This window comes from Cynoglossus semilaevis, chromosome 16, assembly GCF_000523025.1.
Source record: "Cynoglossus semilaevis isolate Cse_v1.0 chromosome 16, Cse_v1.0, whole genome shotgun sequence".
Classification (NCBI taxonomy): domain Eukaryota; kingdom Metazoa; phylum Chordata; class Actinopteri; order Pleuronectiformes; family Cynoglossidae; genus Cynoglossus; species Cynoglossus semilaevis.
The window spans coordinates 11,413,132-11,432,778 of NC_024322.1; the positions used below are offsets into that span (position 1 = coordinate 11,413,132).

General features: G+C 41.2%; 2 protein-coding genes across 5 annotated transcripts in view; both read left to right on the plus strand.

Moving 5' to 3' along the window:
• Nucleotides 1-7,990, plus strand: part of myo3b (myosin IIIB) — a 55,807-nt gene extending 47,817 nt beyond the window's left edge. For 3 of the 4 annotated variants that reach the window (XM_008328639.3, XM_008328638.3, XM_008328641.3), the window contains 4 exons: nucleotides 785-885; nucleotides 1,271-1,317; nucleotides 2,255-2,408; nucleotides 7,860-7,990. In XM_008328639.3, coding sequence (XP_008326861.3) covers nucleotides 785-885; nucleotides 1,271-1,317; nucleotides 2,255-2,387 — 281 coding nt within the window. In that variant the 3' untranslated portion in view covers nucleotides 2,388-2,408; nucleotides 7,860-7,990. Of the gene's footprint in view, nucleotides 1-784; nucleotides 886-1,270; nucleotides 1,318-2,254; nucleotides 2,409-6,959; nucleotides 7,833-7,859 lie in introns of those variants that run through there. The other variant, XM_025063764.1, reaches the window with a different exon arrangement.
• A 140-nt stretch (nucleotides 7,991-8,130) lies between these two features.
• Nucleotides 8,131-13,629, plus strand: sp5a (Sp5 transcription factor a). Its single transcript, XM_008328637.3, has 2 exons — nucleotides 8,131-11,557; nucleotides 11,867-13,629. Exons 1-2 carry the CDS (start codon nucleotides 11,507-11,509, stop codon nucleotides 12,977-12,979), a joined length of 1,164 nt encoding a protein of 387 aa, XP_008326859.1. The 5' UTR covers nucleotides 8,131-11,506; the 3' UTR covers nucleotides 12,980-13,629.
• The last annotated feature ends 6,018 nt before the right edge of the window (nucleotides 13,630-19,647 follow it).

Genomic DNA, 19,647 nt, shown 5'->3' on the forward strand with positions numbered 1-19,647 from the left:
GGTCAGCTCTTTGATGTACAGGGATTGAGATGTGATGAGGTCTGTTCAAAGTGAGTACAAAGTAGTGTTAACATGACCAAACAGTAGCTGACACCACATGACCATCTACACAGTGTCAGGTACTGGTTTGAATCCCACTCTGATAGACTCAGAGATGACTGTCTGTCTCTCTGTCCGTCTGAGTGATCAGTTGATCACACTCACCTGTGTCCTGTGTGCTGCTTGTCTCGTTTGGACTCATTGGTTTCACCTGGTGTTGACACCTGTGCAACAGCCAGGGCTTTTGGTTGGTTGTTTGTTTTTGTGTAGTAAAATACTATATATCTGGCAAAGGTTGATGTCTGACCGAAAACATTTTTAACTTTATATTCTTATACAGCATGTTTTTTTATATTAATGGAAATAAACCTGAGTGTAAATAGAAAAAAAATCAAGAACGCCGTTTTCCTAACTTATGTTTCACATTTAACTGAAAATTGTCAAATTTATTTCCTACATTGTGTCAACTCTACTTTTTCTGTGCATTTATAACAAGGTGCTGTTTTTGTTTCATATGAACCGTTTAATCTGCTCCTCAGTGAAATTATCTAATACCACTCAAGTCAAATGTGATTTGTCATTTTGTTACGTGAGGGTGTGGATTTAAAAATGTGTGATGGAAACTGTTTCACTCCTGCTGTCATCCTCTTAAATGTCATTTTAGAGCTTGTTGATTTTTCTTTTTTTTTTTTTTAAACATGGTTGAATAACTGCCCTGTTTTTGTTTTTCCACCCTGTGGTGCAGGTCCGGTGACAAAGCTGCAGCAGAGAACTCCTCGCCGGCGGGGCCACCAGCCCAAGCTGCTCAATAGCCCCGAGGACAGCCTTTACTACAACCAGATAAACGTGAGTTCAAAGTGCCGATAAAGGCCTTTGTCTGACTTTGGTTCCAGATGATAATACAATTACGGCTACCTGTGCCAGAGCCTGGAGCCCCACCCCCACGCTCATCCTCTGCCTCTTGTCTTGAACATGCGCTTATGCTCTTTATCTGTTGCTTTCATGTCAGGATGTCTGCCTTCACGGTGAATAATTGATGTGGTTTATCAAAGCTGAGCAAGATGCATGCTTCATCAGACTCACTTGAGCCCTTTGATCAGAAAAAAAAATTATGCTGTGACTTCTGATATTATCAGCATCTGCTCGCATTCAACACAAAATCACTTTGAATTAAAAATTAATGACTCCCTGCTCGTCTTTTTTGACTGTGTGCTCTCGGCCCTTTCCTCAGAGAACTCTGGATTACCAGGGGAGCAAGAGGAAGCCCAGAAAACTTGGGTAAATAACTGCTTTCCTACTTACAGCAACTCTAAACAGAGCAGGCCCTTTGTGGAATAGCAGAGTCTGGATGTGAGTTTGTTTTCTTTTAATGGAAATGGAGAGAGAAAAAACGGGCTTCTTTATGAGGAGCTGCTCAGACACGGGGTGTGATGTGAAGATTAGTGTTACCTTTTGTTTAAAAAATCCAAGTCATCACTTATTTATTTGTTTTTTTATTCTTCTGTCACTGTTTTTTAAAAAAAATAACTGCTGCACTTTCATTACCCAGTTTAATGAGAGTTACAAATAGTAACAATGATTTATTGTAAAAATAAAATCTTTCAATGATGAAATTCACTGCATGTGTGACATAAAAAAAAATCTTTCAATGGTGACATTCACTGAACAGACATGCAGACATGCTGCCACGGGAGGCACCATTGAGTCATCAATGTGGTAATTCTATTTGTTGATATAACTGTAAAAAAAAAAAAAAAAAAACTAAACCAAAGGTTCCCAACTTATGGGTTGGCAACCACAGCTGGGTCATGGGTTATTTAGTAATGGGCTGAACAGACTTGAGCCGGGATCACGGAAACTAATTTTGTTCATCCCATGTCTAACATGTGTTGCAATGACAATAAAGAACCTTAAGTCCTTGAGAGAATAACTCCTGTTTTGGTTTTTCTTTTGTTTTTTATTTACTTTTGTTTGTATTAGTATCATTTTCATCTGTTTTTGTCTTTGCAATATAACTTACAATGTAGTGCATAATCTAAAATATTTAGATTACATTTGTAAAATTAAGTGTTGAATTATTGCATTTTGTTATGGCCTTGACCTACCCTCACTTGGACACACCTGTCACTGCACTGAAAAATTGTTGAACTCAGAATCCCAGAACTGTATTTTAGGAACTTTCAGATCACTTTTTTCCTCTTTCTTTCCATCACAGGCAAATCAAAGTACTGGACGGTGAAGACGAGTACTACAAATTACTGTCAGCGGTGGACTCGATTCCTGAGGAGGACTACACGTCTGCCACCTCCTCGGCTCTTTCTACTGGGCCTCCTGTCAGTCAGGGCTGAACCTTCCAACCATGTCAACCGGTAAGACAGACGCAGCAGACAGACACTCCAGAGAACATCCTCAGTGATGGCTGTGCAGCAGCAGAAATACTGCTGTGACCTGCACAGACAATAGAATATGATCAGGGAAGTATGATGGAAATTAACACCTGTATATATTAAATGTTAGGGATACTGTGGTTCATACACGAGAAACAGCTCAGAACTTGTTGTTTTATTAATAACATGTCATCATGACATCCATCTTTGAACTTTCTGACTTGTCCTTTAACTTGGGTGATTAGTTAATTCTTGCCTAAAAGTAAGATATATGTTAAACAATAACTACTGTAAAAATGCTGCAGTGTGCTCTCATCAGTACACACTGACTGGATTGATTGCTTTTGTCTTGATGGACAGTTTCAGTTTTATTTTCAGACATGAAGCCGTTTGTGTCCTACAGAGCTGCAGTCAGATCCTCCTGTAAGACACAGTCTCACCCACAGCGGAGCTGCCTGTAGTCTGAGGGTCTTTGTACTGTCCAGCTGTAGAATCACACTCAGCCAGGCCACACTTTGAATTTCACCCTAAACACAGACGTTTCCTTTTAAGATGTGAAGTGTCGGAAATGCACAGCAGGCTGGTTGATTTGTAGAGGTTTTTTTTTTTTCTTCTTCTTCTTTCAATTTGCATATCATTTACTGCATCTCCCGTTGTTGACACCGGAGGGTCTTAGAGGAGATTTTGATCTTAATAGGAAGAGTAGGGTGGTACGACTGAAGATCTCATCATCTTTACAGTCAGCAGGGAGAACATTAGATCTCTGCATGGACAGACCAGCCTCACTAACGTTAGGTCCAGTTCACAGGAGTCCTGGCAGATGTGACCAATGTCAGTCCATTTCTAAATCCCTCTGCTCAGAGCATTGGTGGTTGGACTCGAAAGTCAAGTTTAAAGACTGACTCATTGTTGAATCATCAATGATCATCTATTGTCAACACTCAGTACTAATGTAGCTCAGTGCAGTTCCAGCCATGTCAAATATTGTAAGGATTGAAGATAAAAATGAAATAAAATCCCTTTAGAAACTATAACAAATGTGTTGCACATAAAAAAGCTGTCAATAAAGTAGATATTCCAAAGTCACTGTACTTTTGCTTTGTTGTTCCACCGCTGCTGGAGCGAGGCTGTGTAAAGATGTAACACATTTACACTCAGTGTTGGGTGGAATGAAGCAGACTGGATTGAAATCAGCTGTTTCCACAGTATAAATAACTCTAAGAGTGAAACAAGCAGCCTCCTCTGGGTTCAGTGTCACCGTGAGTCCCGAGCCGCCGAGCTGCCACCTCCGGCCCTGCAGCCACAGATCCCACAGTCATTATTGAAATCCTGCTTGTGCTTAAACTCCGTCCCTGTGAAAGCTGCTTCCTCGGTCTGAAATAGGTCAGCGCCGCTCCCTGTAGTGCGTCTTAAAAGTACACTGAATCAATTAAGTGTGATCATGCTGCCTTGATTATTTTGGCCCCGTTGTAGCACAGAGAGGAATTTCAAACAGCTTTGCTCAGTTTGAATAACAAGGTTGGACTGCGGTGACAAATGTTGCCAGAGTGGGTGTTTCTTTCCCCAGTTTTTTTTTTTTCCCCTCCTCTTTGCCAAATGAACTCCCTGGCTGATTGCCTGCTTTAGCATATGAGTGGAGGTGAGCGGAGGTGTGTGCGTAATTACCTCGGTGAGCTGATTATGTGTTACAAAAGAGATATTCTCCAAAAAAACTCTGCTGTCACACTGGTGATACATGATTCTGATCTTAAAGAATCCACGTTTCTGTGTTTTCCTGGAGGTTTGAAAAACGTTTGAAAAAGATAAAAAGCTTCTTTTCACAGAGCGACACCTGTGTTTTTTTCCTCAGTGCGTCTTGATAAATGCAGCGCCGTCGCGTTTTCTCCTCATTAAATCTGACAACATCTGGTGCGAGTGCAAGTGGGTCTCCTTTAATGTGGCTAATGCTACCGCTGGTGTTATTCTTGCCATTTTGGCTGTTTACTCCACGTGCTGGACTTTCAAAGGAGGCGAGTTGTGTGGAGGAAAAAAAAAAGTTTTAAACCAACCTCTATGAAACTCTCTGCAGCCTTAACAAATGATGAAAAGCTTTTATTTTCTAAAGAAGTATGCTTACCTTTTCACCCAGTAGTGTTGTCTGACTTCAAAGGGAGAGCGCACGATTAGGCCCCAACATTGTCCTGTTTCTATATCCCCATGAGTTCAAAGAGACAGTTTGAATACAGCATTTCAGGTGCAGCTTTTTACAGATACTATTTTAATGCAGTTTATGTGCTTTGGATATCCAGATGTGCCAGGTTTCCACCTCAGCCCAGGATCTCACTGTGTGATTGCCTGCAGTCAGTTTTGCATAACTTTAGAATGGAGAAAAAAAAGAAAGCTTCAGTGTCTGGTTGGTGTAGTAGTTCCTGCCTGCAACACATAAAACGTTGGTTCAATTCCACTTTGTCTCAGGATGTTTTGTCAGGACGGGCATCAAGCATAGAAACTGTACCAAACTACTGTGTGGACTGCAGATGTGCTGAGGTCCAGTAGAGTAGAAGGCCAGGACTGACTCCTCTCTCTCTGGCTCTCCAGCCTGAAGAACTACTTGTGGTTTCATAGTTATCACACTTCCCTAACACATCTGCCTTACACACAGAAGGTCCTGGGTTTAAGCCCCAGAGGAACTACTTACTAAATAGCGCCTCCTGTGACAGCCTGTGTGTGTTGCAGAGACTGTGAATTTCCCTGTGTGTTAAAAATAAGGGAGTTCAATTTTATTAGTCCAAAAATAAACAGACATTGACATTGGTCACATGTGAGACTCAGAGGGTCCTCCAAAGAAATCCAGGGTTACCAAATGATGGCGTTAGCGAAGAAGCTGGTCAGGCTGTTGGAGGCCGAGTTTAGAGGCGCAGGGAGCAGAGAAAAGAATTCTGTTGAGCAGATACATCAAAGGTCTCTTTAATGACAAGGAATTCCATTAGGGTTACAGTGGCTTTTGTTTTGGGCTTCCTCACACCTGCTGTTTGTTCAGGTTCCCCCCCGTGCTCTGTTTTGTTGTCTCACATTAGCATGAATATAAAATGCATGCATGTATTAGGGGATGGCAGTTTTGTTTCCCCATGGCGCTTAATCTTAGATGTTTTGGTCAAAATTACAGCTTCCTTTTCATTTGCGACCAGTTTCCTCCCCTCCGTAAAGCAGCTACGGGCTGCCGTGGAACAATAGCAGCAGTATGGAAACGCTGTTATCCTGCACACCATGAAATTTATGGGCTTAAAAGTTTTTCTTGGTGCCTCCGGTACTGGAATGGGATTTGACAAATCAGACCGTGAAATTGTGATTAGCCTCTCTCAGTTTGTAGATGGACTGGGGCAGTAGCACACTTGGCATGGCCGAAGGTGTAACCTGTTTAGTTTAGCTGCGGCGCCGCTCTCCCAGATGGTGAGACCAGCTGCCGCCCAATAAATGCTGGGCAGATAACAGTGTGAGAGAATTAGCACGGCCTTGTTTCAGAGCAGAAAGATTGTCTTTTTGCCACTGCCAGGAGGAGCAGGAACAGATCACCTGGTGTTCCACCGAACCATCCTTTGATTTAGGTCAGAGTGAAAGTCTCAGTGGTTCAACCAGAGACACAGGAAATGGACCAGGGTGTCTTTGAGACTCTAGAGTCTGTAATAGACTCAAAGTCAGAAAACATTTTTCCTCAGATTCTTTTGTCTCCTAGTCGAGATGCTTTGGCAAAAACAAACTGGATTTGAAAATAATTTATAACAATTATATATTAGATTAGATTGAACTGTTGATCCCACAGCAGGGAAATAGTTTAAATGCAGAACGCTTCATGAATTAGTTGTGCCATGTTATTGTATGTCACATCTAACATGACTTTAGTCTTTGCATTTTCAACATTTATAGACACTTGGAGACCAGGAGCTAATGACTGAGGTTATATGACTGGACTACATTGCACAGAGCTCCACTGTTAAGAGGAGCTGTACTCTTGGCAATGGTTTTAGTTGTTGAATGTTGTCCATATTGAAACATTAACAACTTGTTAAGGGGGCAGGGGGCGGGGGGGTGTTGAGTGTGAACCTGGTAGTTTTACACATCACCTTCAGTTAGGTGCAGTACAGGACTAAACCTGTAGTTGAAGGTACTTTGGCAAGAAATGTACAAATTTAGACTGAAACATTGTTGTTTTCGCTACGACCTCAGGTCTTTTGCAGTTCATATGTCTAAAGCCCTCATGTTTTCATCCATGTATATTTAGTGCCAGTGAACAACACTTAAAAAAAAATAAAATAAAACTGCATTTTGGCATTTAAAAAGGTGCAAGCATTAATTACTGTAACACTGATTTGACTTAAAATGTTGTATATATTTAATATATTTAAAGCTCTTTACCTTTGTGTGATCACCATTCACACATTTTCCAAGAATGTTTCATTGACTTATTTTCGTTGACACTCGACAGAAAGTCAAGATCCGTACACGTCCATGTTGTTATAAGAAGTGATGTCTTCTTCTTATCATAATCTCCCCTAGAGAGCGCTGCAGGCCGCCACCCTGTACTTGATCATAGAGTTTCCCTCTCTCTGAGGCTGGATTAGCATCATGCAGGGTGGGCTGAGAGGAGGTTAAAGAAGACGTGTCCTGCCTTATGTGACCCCCAGGCCTACCCCACGCACCGCCGAGCCTTTGCTCTTTGCTCTTAAGTATGCAGAGGTCCCCGGCTTCATGGACTCGGAAGAGAGAGAGAGGGAGAAGGGTTGTATCGCGTTGCAGGGGTAAATTAGTGAGACCAAAGTCGGAGTTTGAGTGTGTTGGGGGCTGCGAACAATGGCAGCTTTCTGTCAGAGAGCAACTTCAAAGGTCCGTTGAGTGACTGCTCTGAGTTATACTTTGTTGTAGATCACTGAGGAAATTCACAGATGTTTTCTCATACGAGACACCATTATAGCGGCTCAAGTACCCAGTAGCCTCCAGCGTCTCCCTCTCCCTCTCTCTCTCTCCCTCCCTCCCTCTGACTTCCATTCTCACACATCCACACTCCCTCTCACTCCTCCTCCTCCTCCTCCCCCTCCTCCTCCTGTTCCTCCTCCTACCCAGTCTCTGATATCTCTGGTAGGAGACAGATGTGGAACCTGCTTTCGCTCCAACTGTCCAGAGAATATGGAGAGTTAAAAGAGGGCCTGTGTTGTGGCGCTGCCCTTTGACTCTGTCAGATGCGAAGAACTCAACTGTCAGTTCACCCCAGCGTGTCAAAATCTCACTCTTCTTCTGTCAATCCCACCTATTTCTTCTTTGTAACTTTGGTTCTTTATCTTTAAAATAAATCAATGGAAACTTATATTCAAGAAAATATAAGAAATTCAAGAAAATATATTCAAGATTATTGTACTAAATGAATAACCTATAATTTGTTTTTCTCTTTTTTTTCTGCAGCTTGGCTTCTTTGTCACTGCATCTGAACATCACGATCTCAACAGTATATTCAGCTTTTACTGCCCCTGTTTATTTATAGTCAGACAGATGACGTGTTTTATATGAGTTAAATACATGTATGCAACCCCAGGTGTGCAGGTGTGTGTATTTTCTTTTCTGTATTTAATAATGATAGGCTTAATATATAAAAAAAACCCAACTGGAACACATCTGCCACAAAGATGTCAGATGTTTGGGGTTTTTTTTTTCTAAAAATGCAAATGAGGGTCACCTTTAAGTGCCAGGTCCTGCTGTTATAATTACACTTTACTGAAACGTAATGATTCAAATTCAGTCAGAAATTCAGGTCCTACCTTCAAATAGTAAGATGATGTGAAGCTTTTACTTTTCATAGTAAAGTTTGACACCTTCCTTCCTCTAACTGTAGGCAGTTTTGTCTCCTTTTTAAAAATGTTTCTGCTAATCCCTGCTGCAGCCCTTTAAGTGTCTGCGACTCTTTAGTGTTTCTCACCCGACTCTGATTCAGGCTTTTAAGTACTTTTTAAAGTACATGGCCGTTATTGACTCACACTATGTCCAGACCCACTTAGTGCACCGACTGAAAACTGTTGCGGCGAAGGTTCCTCTGAGTTAATTTCCCATCAACTGCCAGAGGAATTTTTCTTTTAGCCCATCCTCCGCTTGAAGTGACCTGTAGAACTCAAAGCACGGCCACCGGGAGGCGACGGTTGGTGCCAGTAAATTACCTCGGGGACTGGACATTGTGTCGGGCACACAGTCATGAATTTCTTACAAACTATATCAAAGTCCTGTTGAGGCAGAGTCGTCCCTCAGACCGGGTCCCATTGAGACACATCAAAATGTAAGAAGTTGCATTTAAGGGCTGCAGTGAGGATCTCAAAGGAAGACGCTCCCAGTACAGCCATGAAATTTATGCAGTTGGCGCGTGTGGCTTTGTGGCTTAGCATAGTGTGACAGCTCATATTCAAAGATGATTAATGTGGAAATTTAGTCAAAATAAGAATTAATATACTTGGCACAAACTCCCTTTGTCGCAGATGCATTTGGAGTTGAATGAACATTAGGGAAGATGGATGGGCGCTAATGTTAAAACAGAACAACAAACGTTAGCAATAAAACTAAACACTGCTTTGACAGTTGGCCATAACAATTGGTGTCACGGCAGCATGACTCCTTCCTGCCCCCAGTGGCATCTGGTCTGATCATAGAAAAAGAAAACACGCTAATTTAGCCAAGACATAGGTCAATGTTAGCCATAATTATATCAATATCAGATTACATTTAGGCAAAAGTACAGAAAATTAGCTTCTAGTTAGCCTTCAGTGACGCAGGGCACAAAAGATATAAAAGTTGTCCAAAAAATTCAAGCAACAGATCTAAGTTAGCTTAATGCACAAGTGCTACAAATTAGCCAAAAATCTCTACAAGTTGAAATGTAAGTGGAATCTACCACTATTATATAACAGTGAAGTAACTGTTATTAATAGATAGACGTACCTGAAAGCATTTCATGGGCAAACATTAAGGGTTGCCAGGTTTGTTGTTGTTTATCCTCCTGTAGGTGAATATATTTGTCCTAACTTTAGTTAAAAACAAAACATTTTCCACTGACTTCTGCTAAGATCAGTGCCAGACTCCTTTGTGTATGAATCAGTGGAGAATGTGCTGCCGTGTCACAGTCGTGCTCACCACCAGCTGCCATAATGATGTAAACAGGGTTGATCTCCAGTGTGTGGTGACTACAGCAGTCCTGTAGACAGTGTTGTTGTAGAGCGTGGTGCAGTGGAGCCCAGCAGGACTCCTCCTCTCCCTCATGACTGTGTATAAAGCCGTGGGAGAGGACGGGAACATTAATCCCTTCAAAGGAACACATCTAATTCAAAATCTGCTGCTCCAAACTTGAGAGGACGGTGATTGTTTCTGCAGGGAAGCCAGACAGAGATCACAGAGTCGATAAAGAAAACTTCCATTCCCACTTCTCACACAAACTATTTTTTGTTTTTAATTTGCATTGGGGTTTTTTTGTTACCTGTGTCAGACCAGGCTTCTCCAGTGTCTCAGAGCTAAATGTGAACTATTCAACAACTTTCTGACCTTTTTTATCATCCAGGAACACATTCATGAATTTATGATTCATGATTTTTCCATTTTGAATAATCTGCAAGGACAGATGTTTGAGCATCCATCGTGTGTATGGCTTTGGCTTTTTATTATTTATTGTTCCCGTTGTTCACTATAAGCTTTTCCTTAATTAATTTTCAAATTAATGCACTGGTCTCCGGTGACATTTTTTTGTTTGTTTTGTTTTTGTCTAATGTTACGTCTACTAATTTATTTGTTTGTATGTTTTTGCTTTTCATTGTTAAAAACATAAATGCTTTTCTTACCTTTGGATGATTGTTGGCTAACTTTGATGTGTTGTGTGACAATATTGTTGTCTTCTTGCCAACCTTTGACCTGTTTGTTTGTATCTGTTGGACTTGTCTGTAGTTTTGTGTGGTTTCTTGTGACTTTTGTTGCTGGTTATTTTTGCTAAGAAATTGATCATTCTAGTTGTTCTTTTAGTATATTTTGCTGATATTAGCATGTGGCTAAATGTTAACACTGACTAAATGTCTTCATTATTATTTTCCCTTAATGAGTTTATTTTTACTGCATGTTGGCTAATTCTTAATTTAAAATAATCTCAAGGCTTGAACTTGTTGTTGGACAAACTTTGCAACAAGGTTTGATATTAAGTGGATAAAAGATATATATATATATATTGGCTTCTCATATTTTTGAATATTAGTTAAAATTAGCTAAAATTTCAATTTCCAACAAAGAAGGAAGGGAAATAATTCGAATTTGTAGCCTCAGATTGCGATGAATGAAAACGAAAGGGGCATTTAAATAAATCAGAGGGCCATAATTGTGTGTTTAATGCTGCGCCGTGCTTCAAAGACACAGAAATGTTTTAGTCCAACTGAGAAATATGAAAGAGTGGGGGATTCTTTATAGTTAAGAACCTTGTGTTGAGTCACTTTTGGGTCCATCAAACAGTCAGATCTCCGCTGATAACAATGTCACATTGTCACTACACTGGCTCCTGCCACAAATCCTTAATTATAAAAAAAAGGGGGGAATCAGATGACTACAGCATCCCATACCGGGGGTCTCCAGGCGGCATGGGGGTCTTTGATCAGGAAAATCCAATTATTTGTGTATATACATTTCCCACATAGTGATTACTTCATTAATTGTCCCGCCTTTATCTCCTCCCTTCCCATCCCCCCTAATAATCAGCTCCTTTATCCAGAGCAACAAACACACCATAGGAGCTTTGTGGATTCAAAGGATTTGCTTCCCTCCTCTCAAAGAGCCGCCATTCTTTGATGATTGGGCAGCGGCAAACTTCAAAGTCATAAATCTTATTTGTGACTGGCTGGCGGCCCATCAAAGTCCTTATCAAGTCCTAAGAAGTGATCCCTCACTCCTCAGATGGAAGCAGGAGATCTCGGAGAGAGGAGTCACAGCCCGCTGCAGCGGAGGAGCACGTTGGTCTGAATTAGCACCAGTGTATATTTTATTTTTATTTCCGTTTCATCCCTGCGAGAAAAGCAAAAAGCGGGAGGACTACCTTTACCATGGCAGCAGTGGCGGTGCTGCGGAATGAAACACTCCAGGCTTTTCTCCAGGTTTGTGCGCAACTTTCTGATGACTTTTTTAATAACTTGCGAACTCAGTCAAGCGCAAAGATTTACGCTTCACACAGTTAAAAAAGTCTCGTATAATTTAATTGCTGCCACTAATAGTCTGCGTTAATGACATAAGCGCAACTTTTAATGTTCAGGTTGAAAGAAAGATGAAATCCGAGGCTTTCCTTTGGCAAGGTGAACAATAAACGCTGCATGTTTGACTTTTAAGTGTTTGTTGAGGGTCGTAAATGAAGGTAAATTATATTTGTGATATAAAAATAATTCAATTTTTGCCTGTCAATGGTCCAGGACCGCACTCCGAACTCGTCTCCAGAGAACTGTAAGCACTCTCCGCTGGCTCTCCTGGCTGCCACTTGTAACCGGATCGGGCATCACCACCACGGATCGAACCCCACAGATTTCCTCCAGGTTCCTTACGACCCGACCCTGGGCTCCCCTTCGCGTTTATTTCACCCGTGGACTAACGAGGGGAACCCTCAGAACTCCCTGAGCACCAACTCCACTTTTGGACTATCCTCCAAGACGCAGCTCTCCGCGCACATCCAGAGCTCCTTCAGTCCGCACCATCACCACGAACTGCCCCTCACTCCTCCAGCGGACCCGGGCTCATACCCTTATGAATTCTCTCCTGTGAAGATGTTACCTTGCTCCATGCAGTCCCTGCAGTCCACCTGCCCCCCTACGTACGTCCCTGCTGTCAGTTACGCAGCGCCACCGTCCATTCCTCCACCCGCGATGCCAACTTTTGTCACCGGACCGTCCGGCCTGGTGCACCAGCAGCAGAGACAGTTGTCCCCGAACCCCGGAGAGGACATCCCGTGGTGGAGCCTCCAGCAGGGCAATCATCACCACCACCACCACCACCACCACTCCTCATCCTCCACCCTGGCTCCGCACCGCTTCCAGCTTCAGAGGAGTCTGGTGCTGGGACACACGGACTTTGCGCAGTACCAGACGCAGATCGCGGCGCTGCTCCACACCAAATCTCCCCTGGCGTCCGCGCGCAGGTGCAGGAGGTGCAGGTGTCCGAACTGCCAGGCGTCCACCTCCAACGACGAGCCAGGCAAGAAGAAGCAGCACATCTGTCACATCCCGGGCTGCGGGAAGGTTTACGGGAAGACCTCTCATCTGAAGGCGCACCTGAGGTGGCACTCCGGGGAGAGACCGTTCGTCTGCAACTGGCTCTTCTGTGGCAAGAGCTTCACCCGCTCTGATGAGCTGCAGAGACACCTGAGGACTCACACCGGGGAGAAGCGCTTCGTGTGTCCGGACTGCTGCAAGAGGTTCATGAGGAGTGACCACCTGGCCAAACACGTCAAAACTCACCAGAACAAAAAGAGCAAATGTCAGGAGAAGACACTGGACCACGTCAAGAAGGAGGACACCAGGAGCCTGTTGTGACTGTCCTCCAACACTCCAGAAGTCCACAGCAGGATCCGCTCCCTCTGTAGTACAGTCCAGTCAGTGCTCAGTGTAGGTCCCTGACTCCTTCATCCTAGTTCACACCTGAAGAGTTCTGGTTCTGAGTGGGACAGTTTGAAGTGTACATAAAAAGTATCATAGGTTAATTTTTGGACCTTCGACAACTTAAAACTCACGAGTTTGAATCCAGAGTCTTTTCCATATCACAACAAGAAAAGACACGTTTTCAACTCGTGTTTTGATCATTGTCTTCACTGGAAGATTTTCTTTTCCTGTAAATTCTATATAAGAGCTTTTGTTGAATGAAAGTGTCACTTTTTTTGCTCCATTTTGGGGTGTTTTTTTTTTTGTTTGTTTGTTTTTTAAAAGCATGCTCTTAAAAAAGATCTGCTATTGTTGTTTGATCCTAAAATAATGTTGGAAAATAAAGATTATAACTTTTTTTCGTGGCGGAATAATTAATTTAATGGAGCGGAAAAGACTGCGTTTATATTCAGTATATCATTTGGTAATAACTGAGTGATGGACACAAAAGAATGTCACTGATTTATACATTTATTTCCAAAAACAATGTTGTGTAACTCCATATGGTCCAAAATATAATATTTAATTTAGTTATTACGAGTTTTACATTACGTTGAAGAGTACATTTGTCTCCTGTCAGTCTGTGGAGTCGGTATAGAATTGAAAATGTACCTTTTTCACCTGTTTCTGGTGCTAAAAAATAACTTTTTCATGGCTTTGTGACTTCAGAGTTCAACTAAATATCGCTGGAGCTCAACATACACTACGTCTGTGAAGTAAATTATTAGCTTTTACTTTGAGAAATAATCCGTAACACGTACACTACGTCTGTGAAGTAAATTATTATTTTGAGAAATAATCCGTAACACTCAACTTAATGGAAATGCAAACGTTACTTCACATTTCCTTTCCTTGTCCCAGAAAAACCAACACGTTGCAGGATTGAAGATTCAATTTAACGTATAAATGTGCTACGAAAACATCAGACAAATAGATACTTTTATATTTGAAACAATTCAATGTTAAACAAATTTGTGTTATCGGCCCATCCCTGTCTGGATCGCAGTAGATGAAAATCGACTTTTCCTTTTTCATATAATTTTTACTTTATACTTTTTTCTTCACAGCTTTAACTGTGCTTAGCTTTAGTGTGTGTAGTTTATCACGGAGAACACAGATATGGGGGGGCGCGGCCTTGGTGAAATGTATTTGCAATATTAACGTTTTTTTTTTAAATTTCTTGTTTTTTTTTTTAATGAAAGTCAATGAAACAAAGTCATTGCAGGGCTTTTTATCAAAACTAGAACAATTCCTGAATTCTTCATTCAAGGTGGATATAAAACCTTAAATTATGGATAGATTCCAAAATTTATTTTAAATGTGGATTCTGTTGACCAACGTGATTTATTTGCTCTGCTCTTAAATGAAAACAATTGGTCAAAAATAATCGTAGAAAATGGCAGAGAGCCATCAATGTTCTCCTACCCCTGAAACAAACAAAATCTCTACTTTGTGAACTTTTAATATGAACAAATACGGTCTTTCTTCTCTGTTGGAGGCTTTTGTAGTGACACACAGACTGAGTCACAGATCAGAGAATATTTTTCCTGGAACATCACTGGACTCGTGCCTCACGCAGGACTTGCAGCTGCTTGAAAATCTGGTCCAATCACTGAGACAACAGTTCACTTTGAGGGGATTTTTGTGACTAACACGTGTTTAAAAAGTCCTTCACAGTCAGGATGTGATCAATTTGCCTTTCCTCTGAAACACACTCTGACATGGTCTGGTTGTGACCTTCCACTCTTCCTCTTTAGTTTTAGTTTCCAACTCTGGCTTTTCTGAAGGGGTTAAATGGTTGCAATATAACGATTATTTAGAATTTCTACTTTCTGACCTTCTTGTCATCCCTGTGAGATGGATAGCAGTGACTACAAAGTCTAAAAACATGAGTAAATATAGCCGCTGCCTGCAGCTGGCAGACAGTCACAGTGTCATCTGTCAGTCTTGTGAACCGTCAGTGGAAGTGTCAGTTTGAAGGCAGCTGCTTTCATTCAGCACAACTCTCAGCTCTCCGTTTATGCCTCCACAGCGCCCCCATACCGTTCCTCAGAATAGTGACGACCCGCGCTTGTTGAGCGGCGTCTACACTTCTGTGTATATAACAGTATAACAACAGACAGTTGAAGCAGTGCATTCAGATGAAACCGTTGGAAATCTTTATCCAGACTTCACGGTCCTGTAGAGAGGCAGCCAGACACTGTGTTGGTGTCTGTATTTCAACACTGGAAGGAAGCCGTAATGCTGATCTATTCATCAAAAACAAAAACAAGTTAAATATTAGAAGTGATGTTCACTAACCTGCATATAATGCTGATTTATTTTAACACAAGTTTGTTTTGCTATTAGGGCTTTTCTGTTGCAAGTATCTGTTGCATAAGAAATAACAATAATTTGAATCTACTGTTTGTATATAAATATGTTTTTCTCTCCTGTACACCACTGAGGTGAAGAACAGGAGGTCACTGCTCAGGTTAGGGTTAGTCTGGGAGCTTTTCAAAACTTTGAGTGATTTTTTTCAGCAAACGGCCTTTGAAATTTCAAATAATTTAATATTTGAAATTTAAACCAAGCCTGATTAAAAACGTCCAGGATCCTGACGTTAGGGTTCAGTTCTACATTCAACTCTAATCATTTAGTTTTTTTCAATGTAGGGCATGAAATTGCAAGAAATGTTGAGGATCTTTTGTGCTACAGATTATAGCAAATTAAGTAACTCATATTAATGGACTTTTATATTAATATAAATTAATTACAGAGAAATATGAACCCTAAGTATTTTTGATCAAGTTCATTGAGGATTTTCTGTATAAAAAGCTAAATCTTGCCTTCCCAGTTTGCAGTAACTTTCGTTTTTATTATTTTTTCTTATTAGTGTTAAAAATTTAGCAATACATCTGTGGGCGTACTTTTAGTTCTTTTAAATATCACAAAGACGGCCATATTAAAACTGAAAGAACTCTCGGTGGTGGTGGTGGTGGTGGTGGTGGGGGGGTACAGACGTCAGTTTCAGTCAGCAGGGGGAGTGACGTCCTCATCACACACAGACCCAGTCTGCTGTGGCTTTGACTCCGTACAGGCTGTCATGATGAATTAAATCAGTGACGTCAACAACAGCGCTGCACTCTGGGGGAGTGTAAACACAACAGTCACACAACAGTCACACAACAGTCACACAACAGTCACACAACAGTCACACTACTCTTCAACGTGTAGTTTAATGACTGTGAATTGTGGGTGAAGTCTGGAATCGACCCAACAACCTTCCATTTGTAATCCAAGTCATACCAAAGTTAAAGACACTTGTTAAATCTCAGCTGTTTGGAATGTTATACAAATTTATTATTGAAACTTTTCCATACATTACAGAGAGTCAATTTAACATGAGGAAAAATATAAGAATATAATAGAAGACTTACATATATATTACACAGAGATTAAATAAAAACCTTGGTTCCTTCTGACAACAAGTCCATCGTCTGGTCTGGTCTGGTCTGGTCTGGTTTGGTCTGGTCTGGTCTGGTCTGGTTTGGTCTGGTCTGCTCTGGTCTGCTCTGGTGTGGTATATTAGGACCCAGTGATGATCCAATCGTCTCAGTGCTGTTGTTTTTTCAACAGTCTTTGATCCAAGCCTTACGGTTCTCTGACCCTGAAAACATTGTTTGTCAAAACTGTTGTCATTATTTAAAATGTTGACTTAATCAGCGGCCGCTTATTTTAAATATTATTTACATTTAAATTAGTGGTTAGTCGACTCCGTGACAGATACAGCAGCAGGTCAGCTGCTCCAGCTGGACTTTGACCTGTGACTTTACTAGTCTACATGCTGATGTGTTCATGGACGAGACACTCGACCATAGGTTGCCTTCACACAGAGCAGAGCCACAGAGTCAAATGGAGCTAACGGTGTTTGTACACTGTGTTAGAGCAGCATTGAAACCATTCTGTGAATTAAAGGTTCTTCACGGTGAATCTGAACCTCGATCACAATGTGAGGGCTTCTGGGTAATCTTCTGCTACAGAGAGAGACAAACGTAAGACAGCCACAGGACAGGAGGAGAGGAAAACAAACTAAATCTTTCTTGCGGTGCTGCTTCACTGATGGCAGAGATGATGATGATTCTAAATACATGAAAACTAATGTCTTATTATTGTTAAATAACCCCTCTGATTGTGACTGGCCATTTTGCATAATTTACATTTTTATGAGAAAATTAGAGGGTTGTTCTTTTACCTCTTTTAATTGGCTTTAAGAGGGGGGTGTAAAAAATGGGAGGGGTGTCGTGGGGGGACTGGTGTGTTTAAACCATGAAAAATTGTGAAATTGGATTCAGACTTTGACTTCTCATTTTTAGCCATATTAAAGTGTTAAAGATGAAATCCATGTCAGCCCTGATTAAAGTGGTGACTGTGGAGTGTAGATTTCTGTGGGAGAGGTCACGCAGAGTGAGGTCCATGCTGGGCCCCATGTTTTATACATCAGTACATAATCATTAAAGTATAATTAAAACCTGATTTTTCTCCTCCTGACTGATTTCCATCTCTTTATTGAATACATAAATATGTTTAGATGCAGATAAGCTCTCACATCGCTCCACTCTGCACACACAGTCAAAGCACTTGAACCACACACTCCCTGAAGACTCATTTTAATCCCAGGATCAGAACACATGACCCTCTGTTTGTCCTTGAACCTTTTTCTTTTTAACTTTGAAAACATTTTTACTTTTAATATAAAATTACAAATGGTCATTACTAAAAAAACACAATTCTTTATCGTGTATAAAGATGTCTCATATTAACTTTTTTCACAGCAACATTCATCCTTCCTGCTGGTCCAGTCTAATTATATATGATTCACAGTTCTTAACACAGTCCTAAAATATAAATATATATTTCACATAATTGCATTATAAGTCCTAGGAGAATCATCATGTAGTTCCAGTTCTTACAGTTAACTGACTGAACACTGAAAAACAAAACATTCTCACAGGAAACTTGATTTAATGTTGAAGTTGCAAGAAAAATCACAACAATTAGACATTTAAAAAAAGAAAATCTAAGAACTACAGTGAAAATATCTCTGTTACAAACACAGGAACAGAACCACAACCTTGGATTGGATTAGACTCCACCTTGTGGACAGTCTCATACTGCTAGACATGAAAACCAAAAACCTTTTCATGGAAAGTCTCATACTGCTAGACATGAAAACCACAAACCTTTTCATGGAAGCACACACACACACGCACAGAAAGATATATGAGAGAAAGAGAGGGGGGTGGGGGCTTTATAGCATAGGAAGAAAGTGAAATTATTTCAGATTTTATTTCATGCTTTTTTATTTTTAACGAGTGAGAAACACAAGCAATTTCCAAACAATGTGATTGCCTTACATTGACGAATGGATATTCTCTGTCTGTCTGTACTCTGCAGTGACTTCATGGCGTTGGCAATACTATAAACATTGTTAGTATTTACTGTGATTCGAAATTAATAGCAGCACACTTAACATTCTACATTCAACCACTGAAAAACGGACACGGCCCAATTGCATCATAACTGTCTAGATTGAACTGTTGTACGTGTGCTGTGCTGTTGATTTAACCACATAGTCCAGGTCCACGCAGGTAATATGCCTTACAGTGTGTTGACTTAGGAGATGTTAATAAAACAGCCTTGACTTCACTGGAATACATTTTTCTAAGATAAACCACAGTCTTCGTGGTGAGCAGGCGGTGGCCGCAGGGGGAGCTGTCCGGTGCTGAAATCCAGAGCAGCCTCTGTGACTCACCTCACGTGTAAATTATACCCTGTGTTTGTCATTAACAGCAACATGTGATATAACATTTAATTAGATTCATAATGATCCATCTCCTGTGGGTGAGTGTGTTCTCTACCACACCACTGCTGTCGAATCGCTGACCTCTGCTTGTGATTGGCTGTCTGCCGCCGGTACGTCCTGTTGTTCATGTAAGATGGTGACGTGCTCTGAAATTAATGGGTCGGTTTATAATTAGCTCCATGAAGTATTTCTGGAACGGCCCATTTGTGCTCCCCGCCTCTGCGCGAGAGAGTCATTCTTGGTTTCCTACTGCCACCTGGTGGACATCTAGTTGCTTGTCCACCTACTGGTGTTGCAGTTACATCTACAACTCTGTACGCAGCAAAAGCAGCACAAAAAAGATGTCTGTAAATGTTGTGGTAATTCTGAACAAGTTAGGTGACCATTAGGTTTATCTGCAAATGTTGTATTGTCGACCTCTCCTTTCCAGTGACAGCGTATTAAAACTAACAACGTGATTGGTTGGAGGAGATTAAATAAATAATTAAAAACAAATTAAAGGAGTTCCGTGGTGCTGATTTCTCCTCTTTTCTTCCCTAGAACCAGACCTCCACCACCTCTGCCCCCTTCGTACCTGATCCATTCTCATGTAGTCCACGTCATCAAAGTTCAAGTCTGTGTTCGTGACCCGCAGGAATCATATTGGACCTGTTCCCCGGCGGGGGGAAAATTCCCCCCCACCCCCCCCCACCCCCCAATACCCAAATACACAATTCCA

Bases quoted from the DNA above. Each gene is read 5' to 3' on its own strand.
- sp5a (XM_008328637.3), top strand. From the start codon at position 11,507: ATGGCAGCAGTGGCGGTGCTGCGGAATGAAACACTCCAGGCTTTTCTC. The intron at 11,558-11,866 runs GTTTGTGCGCAA...TCAATGGTCCAG, and splicing joins CACTCCAGGCTTTTCTCCAG to GACCGCACTCCGAACTCGTC.